Genomic DNA, 11,502 nt, shown 5'->3' with positions numbered 1-11,502 from the left:
TGGGGTGAGAGTTCTGGTGGTCAGTAATTTTCCTCTTTCATGACTATATCTTACTGAACCAGATCTGTATGGAAATAACTGAAATGATGAGGGTTTTTTTTCAAGAGTTAAGAATTATATTAAGATGTTAAGGATAGGAACTGGAGAGATGGCTCAGTGGGTAAGAGCACCGACTGCTCTTATGAAGGCCCTGAGTTCAAATCCCAGCAACCACATGGTAACTCACAACCACCTGCAATGAGATCTGATGCCTTCTTCTGGAGTGTCTGAAGACAGCTATAGTGTACTTACATATAATAAATAAATAAATCTTAAAAAAAAAGATGTTAAGGATAAGAAGACAGACCCAAGTCTCAAAACTACATAATTCAGGATAGGGTTTGGTGATATTTGTGGGCTAAAGGGGGTAATTTAAGGCATGGAAAAAGTTGATTGGAGGCAAAGTAACCATGTGTAATTAAACTTTATGGCATATATTCAGAAAATTACAGTGTTCGTATGATTTAAGGGTAAAGTTTTGGTCTCCTAACCTCAAAAAGTCAACCACTGGACATCTGTGCAGTAAAGAGTTTCTGAACTCACCAGGTAATGGTGGTATACACCTTAACCCCAGCACTTGGGAGGCACAAACAGGTGGATCTCTGAGTTTGAAGTCTATAGAGAGAGTTATAGGACATCCAGGGATACAACACAGAGAAATCCTGCCTTGGAAAACAAAAACAAACAAACAAATTTACTGAATTAAACAAAAGTAGTGTTTAAGTCCCTGAAAAGTAACCTGGTAGCACCCATTCTCATTGAGGGCATCTAATGAAAAGCTAGTGGGATACTCAGATCGTAGTGCTTAGTTACATGGCCTTCCAAAGTCAGCTAAAAGCAAAATACTTGAAAGCAAGTAGGGCTAGAAGGTTTATGTACTCCCTAGTCTACAAGCAATTTAAGAGATTATTGGCATTCATATAGGAAGAATTCTTAAAAGAAATTTGGCATTTAGTACATGATGACCCAAAGGAATTTCAGAATTACATTTTATGACTAATGGTGACTACACTGTCCCCCAACTCGTGCTTTGCTTTTGTGTTCATGTATTTCTTACCTACCATAAATAATCCTTTGAGGGTGAGTATTTGTTGTCCCCCATATTGCCAAAGAGAAAACTAAAGATCAAAGGAATTAAGTAGTATCTTCTGACTCACAGTTTGTAAACTGGAGTTGGAGCCATAACTTAGAGCTTTTGACTCTATGCCTTTAATGCTTGCACTCGAGAGGCAGAGGCAGGTGTATGTCTGAGTTTGAGACCAGCCTGATCTACATCGTGGGTTCCAGGACAGTCAGAGCTATATAGAAAACCTGTCTCAAAAAATCTCAAACAAACAAAGAAACAAATAAATGTAATTTTAATTCTTGGGTAAAAGAGTAAAAAATTTGTGATGTTAGCTCTTTTTTGGGTTGGTTTATGAAACTCTTTCACATTTATTTTCTGACATGAACTTCAGTCTGTTTTCTCTGTTTCTTTTCATGAGTGAGTCCTTTTCTGAATGAACAAGTGACCTGCAACTGCAATCACATATAATGACAATTCATAGTATGTAATAACTTCTGTCCCTTATGCATGTTGTGTACATAAATGATTGTGTTTATGAGATAGCTGTAAGTTCAGCTGGCTTCTGCCAGGTCTGCTCTGCCTGCCACTTAGAGCTGTGTGATTTTGGATATGAAGTATGTCTCTAGTCAGATCAGAAGGTTGCTGGTTGTTGAGGATTTTTTTCTTTTCTTTTCTTCCGCTTTTCCTTCCTTCCTTCGTTCCTTCCTTTCTCCGCCCCCCCAAGAAAGGGTTCGTCTATGTAGCCTTGGCTGTCCTGAAACATGATCGGTAGACCAGGCTGGCCTTGAACTCAGAGACCCACCTGTCTCTGCCTTTTGAGTGCTTGGATTAAAGGTGACACCATGGCTGGCTATTTCTGGGAATTTTTTAAAATATTAAAATGTAAATAACTAAGTTAATGTAAATACTAAAGTCATGTAAACGTAAGATATTTTTCAATTACTTCCCTTAGATTAAGTGCTGAAGAAAGAATGGCTTCCCATCAGAAGCAAATAATGTAATATCTAAACGATGGTAAAAGAAAAAGGACCGGGGGGGGGGGCGGCTGTGGAGCTCAGTGGAGGAGTGCTTGCCTAGTTCAATCTCCAGCGCTCTACAAGAAAATCAAATTAGTTTAGCCAAGTGTGGTAGTGTCTCATATCTATATACCCAACAACACCCAGGAGGCTGAGGCAGGAGAATCACCACAAATTTCAGGAATTTTATTATATAGTGAGTTCCAGACCATCTTAGGCTACAAGCTGAGCTCCAGATAAGCTTGGGTTAAACAATGAGTCTCAAACCAGTCTGGGCTACAGAGCAAGACTTCATCCCAAAACAAAACAAAAACAAAATCCCAAAACAACTTTTTTTTTTAAAAGGGTCCAACAAAAAAGAAGTTGGTTCTATAATAGTTTGGGGAAAGCCAGGAGTTTGAGAAAATACAGGACCTGAATAAAGGAACAATGGGGAAATAGCTTTGCTCGTTGCAGATTTGTTGGACAGAGCATTCCTGGGTAGTATGTGATCACAGCAGGTAAATTCTAGTAATCTTGGAGGTTTCATTTAGAATGATCAAAGCATGCTTATTTAACTTGCTGACACAATAATGAGCAGTAATGCTAAGATAGCAAATGGCAATGTGCTTCAAATTGATTTTTAATACTGGAATGATGGGAACATGATAGACATTTTCATGTAAGAAGAGCAGGACTTGTTAAAAGATCTGAAAAGTGAGAGAGCACACACAATGACTTAGAAGCAGTATGTCAAAGCAGGTTTTGTAGGAGCCAAGTCACATGTTTAAGGCTTTTTATATAATTCTTATATATCTTATATAATTTTATATAATATCTACATATAACAAAATTGTATAATTTTGTTTCCTCACCAACTATTATAAGGTTTTTGTAGGAGCTAAGTGAGTTAATTTGGGGTCAACTGCTTTGAACAGTGCTTGAGTTATAGTCAGCCCTATTTATGGGATTCTTGAGTTACCTGGGAGTGAATTATATCAATTGTCCAAGTGCTTCATCCTTATCCACTTCCTCCTATTTGAGCTGGGCTCCAAGGGCTGAGTCTCCTTGGTGAATACCTGGATTCTGCTAACCCACTGTGTGGGACCACAGACAGCTCTTTTGCCTTATTCCATAATTTTCCTCCTCTGCTCCTGTTCCTGGGATTCATCACCAGTAGGGCCACTCTTCTTATGACCTCACCTCTGCCCCTGAGGCCTCACCTACTAACTTTATTTCAAGGTCTTTAGTCCTGGTCAACCTTGCTCTTGACTTGTTCAGTACCCTAGTGGGGAGTCAGAATGTGAGGCTGTCCTTTCCTTTCCATTTTTTTGTTTTGTTTTGTTTTGTTTTTTGAGACAGGGTTTCTCTGTGTAGCCCTGGCTGTCCTGGAACTCACTTTGTAGACCAGGCTGGCCTCGAACTCAGAAATTCGACTGCCTCTGCCCCCTGAGTGTTGGAATTAAAGGCATGCGCCACCACACCCGGCCTTTTTTTTTTTTTTTAAAGATTTATTTATTATATGTATGTGAGTACACTGTATATGTACAGATGGTTGTGAGCTTTGGGAATTGAATTTTTAGGACCTCTGCTTGCTCCAGTCCACCCAGCTTGCTGGGATCATTTCAGTTCACTCAGGTTTTTTTTTGTTTGTTTTCTGAGACAGGGTTTCTCTGTGTAGCCCTGGCTGTTCTGGAACTCACTCTGTAGACCAGGCTCAAACTCAGAAATCTACCTGTGTCTGCCTCCCAAGTGCTTGGATCAAAGGCGTGTGCCACCACTGCCCAGCCTCACTCAGTTCTTGCTTACTCCAGCCCAAAGATTTATTTATTATTATACATAAGTACACTGTAGCTGACTTCAAATGCACCAGAAGAGGGTGTCAGTTCTCATTACCGGTGGTTGTGAGCCACTATGTGGTTGCTGGGATTTGAACTCGGGACCATTGGAAGAGCAGTCAGTGCTCTTAACCGCTGAGCCATCTCACCACTCCTTCCCAACAGCACAGAGAGATGCATTTAGTCAGAAAAGCAGAAAGTAAATGCTCTTGGGAAATACCCAATTTAACATATCTGGAGTCATGTAGAGTAGAAATTTCACTTCTGATTGAAATGTCTGATTGGAATTAAATAAAACACCAGGCTGAAAGCAGTTTGTATTAACAAAGTAATCCACACTGGGGCTGTGAAGCCACCCATCAGAAAGGAGACTTTGAGGAGAGGAAGAACCTTGAGGATTATCTAGTTAGGGAGAAACTCAGGAAGGTAAATTAGCAAAGAAGACTGCATTCTAGACATCAAGTACCAGAATGATGGATGCCACAGAAAAATAGGGAGAAAGGTTTGAAGAAGATGGCAACACCTGAGAAAGGGTCATTTAGTTAAAAGATAATCATGAGGCGAGAGTAGATGGATTAAGGTAAAGAAATGGGAGGCTTAATTAAACTGACAGGGAAAACGGAAGTGGGAAGGTTGGCTTCAATCCATGTAGGTCTGTACGGATCAGACTTTGTGTCCATGTCTGGTGCCTGGGTTCTGGGCAGCTGTGTGTGTGTGTGTGGGGGGGGGGGGTGCAGAGTTTTTTCACTGGCCCACGTCAGGTGAAGGTCGAGCACCTACAAACCACCTCGAGACGGCAAGGTCAGGAGAGGGAACTCGGGCCACCTGGAAGGATGCAGTCTCCTCCATTAACAGAAGCCCCGTCAACATAATTTACTCGAATAAATAACTTTCCACACTGCCAGACGACAGCCCTTCTTGCTCAGGGGACACCAAAGTGATGCAGGAGCCCCGCGCTGCGTCTTCCCGCTAGTCACTCGCCCTGGCCGCGGCGTCCCCAGAGGTGGCTGGAAACACCCTTTGGAGCCCCGAAGCCGGCTTGGGTGAGGGCAGTGTTTCCTGAGAGCCCCGCCAAGGTGGCCAGCGGGGAGTCTCCCTTTCACCCCGCAAGGTTATCTCTTCCACCTCTCAAGCCCAGCCGATCTCTACCGCGGCTCTTCCGGCCCACTTTTCTCTTGGCGGCGGACTTCCCGGCCGAGCGGGGACGCTGTGGGACTAGAAGCCTGTCGGGGCGGACGCGTGGGCCACGCCTCGCGGACATTCAGGAAATGACGTAACGCTTGAGTGCTGCCGCCAAAGTTGTGTCACGCCGGATAGCGGAAGTCCCGCCCACCTCCGCCGGCGGAAGTCCGGTCCTCCGCTCCTCCAGGTTTCCTCGTGCGTTCCACCGGCAGCATGGCGCATTACAACTTCAAGAAGATTACGGTGGTGCCGTCTGCCAAGGTAGGGGTGACAGAGGTCGTTTCCGCCTATCTCCATTTCCCCGACAAGTCGCCAGGGAGGGTCCAGGCCTGTATCCCCGAGACTGGGGGAGGGAGGACACCGTGCAGTCCCTCGGCCCTCAGTGCCGAGCTCCACTTGCTAAGCTTTGTCCTCGGGACCCTCGGAGATCAGTCCCACTCTCTGAAACCAGGCCCCTCTCCCGCTGTCCTTGGGTACCCTAAGCCCTAGAATCCCTCCAAGACATCAGGGCCGTTCCAGAGCCTATGATTCTTGTGTGGCCTGCCGACAGGACAAAGTGTCTGGGTGGTGGCCACAGAAAGGAGCTAGGTAGGAAGCCTGAATGGGGTCAGTGGTGAGCGTCGTGTGAGTACCCTCCCCTTTAAGTAGAATTTGATTCGTGATGTCACGGTCTAAAAAGATTTTAGGTAGCTGTCATTTTGTTGTTGGACTTAAAAGATGCAATTGGTTATAAGCACGCAAGTAGCCAGGCCCAAATTATGTAACGTAGCAAGATGCTTTCCTCCCAAATGTCGAGTATGAGGTAGGCTAAAGAACCTAAAAGGATACACTGGTTTCTCTGGTAAGCCATGGGCATTGAATTGCAGGATCAGTTAGGGGAACCAGGGTCACTATCATTAAATTGACCGCAGTGTGGGTATTTTCGACATCCCCCTTTCTGAATGAGCTTGCTTTGAAAACTTGTGTAAAGAACTAGTATTTTCTGGTGGGCGTGGTGGTGCACGCCTTTAGTCTCAGCACTAGGGAGGCAAAGGTAGGCGGATCTCTGAGAGACCCTGTCTCGAAAAGACAAAAACCATATGTTTCCACTAGTTGTTTTCCTTACACCTCTCTGTATTTCTCCTTTCTTCCTCTCTCTGATATCCATTCTGATACGTTTCTCACGCGTTTGTAGTAATTGGAAAGAAACTACATGTAGGAATCACATTTTGCTTTAGCCCACAAGACTGTCTCCACTACTTCTCAAGTGCATGTTGAAGGAACTCGTACACTTTTTATTTCACTGGAAATAGAGTTCATTGGGTCAAAGGAACTTTGTTGATATAATTGACCTAGGAAAGGCAGCCTTCGTTTCTGTTGCCTTGAAGGAGGTCTGTTTGCAGATGAGTGATGGGAAGGAAGCCTTTGGTGGTTGGAAATAAAAACTCAATCTGAAGAGTATGGGGTGCTTTTGTAAAGTGTGTGCCAAGTTCTGTATATAGAAACACATAGACTAGTCTGCGTCTTTTAAGAATCATATTCTGGGGGCTGTCGAGATGGCTCAGTGGTTTAGGAGCGCCGGCTGCTCTTCCGAAGGTCTCAAGTTCAAATCCCAGCAACCACACGGTGGCTCACAATCATCCTTAACGAAATCTGATGCCCTTTTCTGGAGTATCTGAGGACAGCTACAGTGTACTTACATATAATAAATAAATAAATAAATCTTTAAAAAAAAGATTTTCTGAAGGAATAACTGAATGTGTTTATACCCACTGCAATATGATGGAGAAGTGTGAACTCCAGTTGGCCCTCTGTATGAGTTCAAATCCAGAGTCAACCAACACAGATTAAAAACACTATTTGAAAATTGCATCTATATTTAATGTACATAGACTTTATTTTCTCTTTTTTGTTTGTTTGCTTTCTTTTTGGCTGCCTTGGCTGTCCTAGAACTCATGCATTTCTGCCTCTAGGATTAGGGTTAAAGGCGTGAGCCACCATGCACACAGATTTTTTTAAAGGAATATTCCCTAATATAGTTACAGCTATTTACCGTATATGACAAATATATGTGGATTCTTCTACACACAAGTACTGTGCCATTTTATAAAGTGAACTCAAATATCTCTCTGTTTTGGAGGGCTTGGGCAGAGGGAACCCTGACTATAAACTCCTGTAAATATCAGGAATTTGGGATAACATAAGAATGTAGTGAGAACTGTGTTAGTGTATGCCTTTAATCCCATTACTGAGGAGGCAAAGGCAGGAGATCTCTGTGAGTTTGAGGCTAGCCTCGTGTACAGAGCAAGTTCCAGGACAGCCAAAGCTACACACAGAGAAACCCTGTTTAGAAAAATAAAAACAAAGAATATACTGATAACTGGGTGAGTTTGGAGAAACTTTTCAGTGGGCAGCTTTTAAGAGATATGAGGACCATGGAAAGGAGCAGAGTAGAAGAGCAGCAGGCCTGCGTATCCATGCTCTCCGTGATCTGGCAGACTGTGTTGTGATTACCTGCTTGCCTTTGGTTTTGTTTCGTTGGATCTTGGTGTCTTCTTCACTGTTTTGTCTTCAGCATTGTGTTCATTCTATCCTTTATTATAGAAAATGATCAATATTGTTCAATTAATGGAAGTGGGAAAGTAGAACAGCTTTCTATGGTTGGGTAAAAGTGAATAAGTACGAATATCTCAAGTCCTCAAATAGTCTACTCAGCATACCCAGGAAATTTTAGATGATGAGTTTTAGATTTTTCATTTTATACCCCTTTAAAATCAAAGCTACAAAGTCCTTGAAATTGAAGAGCTGGCTCTTTTTCTTCTGATTTATTCTTGAGTTTATTTGAAAGTTAAAATAGCATTAAAAACATGGGGTAAAATATATTTCAGCAACCATTAGCAAGGCCTCTCTCCCACCCCAGGCATATTTTTATTGGAAGAGTGACAAGGAAGGGGCCTCCTCCATCAGTTGGAAGTATTCACAGGTTTTTCAGCCATTCCAAATTCAGGTCCTGGGGTGGCTGGACACATGGAGCATGCTCCCATTATCAGGGATGGGGCTGGGTCTTTGTGAGGCGCAGCCTAGTTGATCTTGGTGTCATACTTGGTGTAGGGGCTGAGTGAGTGAGGGCATAAATAATGCAAGGCTCTGACACTTAGAGACACTACCAGCACTGTCCCTTTTAGTCAGGCATTCTTCAGGAGGGTTGGGATTCTCCCAACTATCTTAGTCTTGGTGGTGGGTAGCAAGTTTTCATAAAGGCCAGAAACTATAAAGATGAGCCAAGTTGTATATAAAACAGTTGATTTTTGAAAAAAGTAAATTTTGTAGTTTAAACCATGTACTACTGGATTAATGTTTTAAGAAAGTTATAAGCAAATAGTCCATGTTTGAATTTTATCTTAATTATTTTCTTTAATTATAGGACTTTATTGACCTGACATTATCCAAGACTCAACGAAAGACTCCAACGGTTATTCATAAACATTATCAAATTCATCGAATTCGACATTTTTATATGAGAAAAGTCAAGTTTACTCAACAGAATTACCATGACAGACTGTCGCAGATTCTGTCGGATTTCCCCAAATTGGATGTAAGTGACAAGAATGGTCATAACATACGAGACTACCGAGAGCCATATTAGCCAGATGGATGTATTTGTTAGAGAAGAGATGAAATAACTGATCTCCTGTGAACATTAGCAAAGTGGTTTAGAGAGCCCATGGCCCTCTCCAAGCTCCACCCCCTCGGGCAGGCGGCGTGGAACCTAGTGTCTGTGGGGAGAACTGGGTCCTAAGTAGTTCTGTCACTGTAGTAGGATAGAGGTTAGTGTGACTACCAGTGACTGCTTGTTTCCTTAGGGGTGGCGTGACAGGGTCTTTGGCCAGGAGACGGGGGGGTCTGGGGATCCGAGCTGCAGGTGTGAAGAGGGGAGAGGGAGCTGCTTCTCGAGTGGTTTTTTTTTTTTTTTTTTTTTTTTTGGTTTGTTTGTTTTTTGTTTTTCGAGACAGGGTTTCTCTGTGTAGCCCTGGCTGTCCTGGAACTCACTTTGTAGACCATGCTGGCCTCAAACTCAGAAATCTGCCTGACTCTGCGTCCCGAGTGCTGGGATTAAAGGCGTGCGCCACCACGCCCAGCTTCTCTAGTGTTTCTTATACGGAGTGACGTTGTACATTTCATTTTTTCATTATAGGATATCCATCCATTTTACGCTGACTTAATGAATATTCTCTATGACAAGGATCACTACAAGTTGGCTCTAGGTCAAATAAATATTGCCAAAAACTTGGTGGACAAGTAAGGTATTTTCTTACTATATATCTTATGTTATTACCAAAAAATACAAACCCTTAGATTATTTTCTCTTTTTCTAAGTGTTGCTAAAGATTATGTGCGTCTTATGAAATATGGTGATTCTCTGTACCGATGCAAGCAGCTGAAGCGTGCGGCCCTCGGACGAATGTGTACTATTATCAAGAGACAGAGGCAGAGCTTGGAGTATCTGGAACAAGGTAGTTGTCATACAGTAAAAAAAAGTTTTACTGTGCTTTTTCATGTTTGGGACTTTTTTTTTTAGTTTTCATTTTTTGGAAGTTCAGTAGATGCATGTTCTTAATATTTAGTAAGTAAAACATAAATCTGAAAACACTTTTATTTAATAGGAAATTTCCGAGTTAGAGCTGGTAATTGGACCTTGTGCTAACCCCTAAGCCCTACAAATATTTTGTTGGGCATTGTGCTCTTTCCCCTGAAAGTGTTTGCTACAGATCTGTGGGGTTCTCACGATAGCTCAGTGGCACATGCTAGAGCTGTGCTGGTGTTTCAGATGAGACAACTAAGTGGACATACTTAGATCACAGCATGCATACTTGAAAATACACTGTGGACCAATTATCCGTCCGTAATCATCTTTCCCAAACATGGTTCTTAGTCTCACTTGACTTAAAGCAACTGAGATGTAGATTGGTAGATAAGTACATGACTCTTGGTGTAGCCATATTTGGAAAATACTCTGTGTTGTGTGTTCATGTATATGTTGTCAGTTTCCTTACATCCCTCATTTTCTCCATCACTTTTGCAATTACAAAAGTGTGGTCCAGCTACTCGTGAAGCTAAGGTAGGAGGATTACAAGTTCAAGACCTGCCTGAGAAAGATCGAATGCACAGTCTGTTATAGTGAGACTTTGTCTCAAAGTAAAAATGTGTTGGGGATACAGCTCAGTGATGCAGCGCGTTCCTAGCAGGATGCGGCTCTAAGGTCAACAATCAGTGTGCTCCTATTGCCCCCCTAAAAAGCTACAGTGAGGAATTTGTGCCATCTAAGGTTATTAAAATAGCTATGAGCTTAGAGTATAATGGCATAGAAAGTAAAATTTCAAGCCAATCTTAAATTCTCAATTTTTAACTTAAAACTCTTTACAGTACGTCAACATTTATCCCGCTTGCCAACCATTGATCCAAATACAAGGACTCTGCTTTTGTGTGGGTATCCAAATGTTGGGAAATCCAGCTTCATCAACAAGGTTGGTGCTTTTTTTGTTTTATTGTTTTGTTTTGTTTTTTATTTGTAGACAAAGCAGCACACTGGTTAACTGAATTCCCTTTGTGGGATTTAGAATGTGCTTGGGAATACTCATTAATAGAGCTGGCCCTGTCTTCAGGATCCTGAAGCTGAAGCGTCCACCATCCTTTGGAGGGTTTCACTCGGTGTCTGAATCTAGATTTAAGTAGTGATTGCCAAGACCACTCAGCTTGATTGTTGTGTGCCATACAGTTTCTCAGGAGCTGAGACGTCTCAGTTAATTTTTGTTAACAGCTGGAGAGCGTGTATCATGGTAGTGTTGTGTCAGTGTATTTTCAAGTATGCATGCTGTGATCTAAGTATGTCCACTTAGTTGTCTCATCTGAAACACCAGCACAGCACATCACTCTGGGAATGCGCTTATGCCTGGTGGCACTCACTGAGCTGGAGTTTCTGAGCCTGGAGCTACTTGGGTGATTGGTTATCTATCGTAGTGATTGTGTCAACTTTCATGTGAGCTAGCTGTTCTTTGTAGTAGAATTAGTCTCTCTCTCTCTCCCTCTCTCCCCCTTCCTCCCTCCTTCCCTCCCCCCCCACCCCCCCGCACTGTTTTTTTTTTTTTTTTTCTGAGACAGGATCTTGTTATGTAGCCTAGGCTGACCTCTTGCCTGTGTCTTCATGTCTTCAGAGTTCAGGGCTGTGTCTCTCTCTACTTGAGTAGAATTATTAAGCTTTGGTTTAAGTAAAAGTGATTTGCTACTTCTGGACATATTAGGGCTTAACCAGTGTCAGAACATTTGTACATGTGTTCATGAGTGTGTGTGTGTGTGTGTGTGTGTGTGAGAGAGAGAGAGAGAGAGAGAGAGAGAGAGAGAGAGA

General features: G+C 42.5%; 1 protein-coding gene across 1 annotated transcript in view; it reads left to right on the top strand.

The window, feature by feature from the left end:
* Window positions 1–5,205: 5,205 nt before the first annotated feature.
* Window positions 5,206–11,502, top strand: part of Gtpbp4 (GTP binding protein 4) — a 24,121-nt gene continuing 17,824 nt past the window's right edge. Inside the window, exons 1-5 of the mRNA XM_021179876.1 lie at window positions 5,206–5,381; window positions 8,524–8,694; window positions 9,295–9,398; window positions 9,477–9,613; window positions 10,524–10,624. Of these exons, the coding sequence (XP_021035535.1) occupies window positions 5,334–5,381; window positions 8,524–8,694; window positions 9,295–9,398; window positions 9,477–9,613; window positions 10,524–10,624 (561 nt within the window). The 5' untranslated portion in view covers window positions 5,206–5,333. The remainder of the gene's footprint in view (window positions 5,382–8,523; window positions 8,695–9,294; window positions 9,399–9,476; window positions 9,614–10,523; window positions 10,625–11,502) is intronic.

This window comes from Mus caroli, chromosome 13, assembly GCF_900094665.2.
Source record: "Mus caroli chromosome 13, CAROLI_EIJ_v1.1, whole genome shotgun sequence".
Lineage (NCBI taxonomy): Eukaryota > Metazoa > Chordata > Mammalia > Rodentia > Muridae > Mus > Mus caroli.
This window is presented reverse-complemented; position numbering and strand designations above follow the sequence as displayed.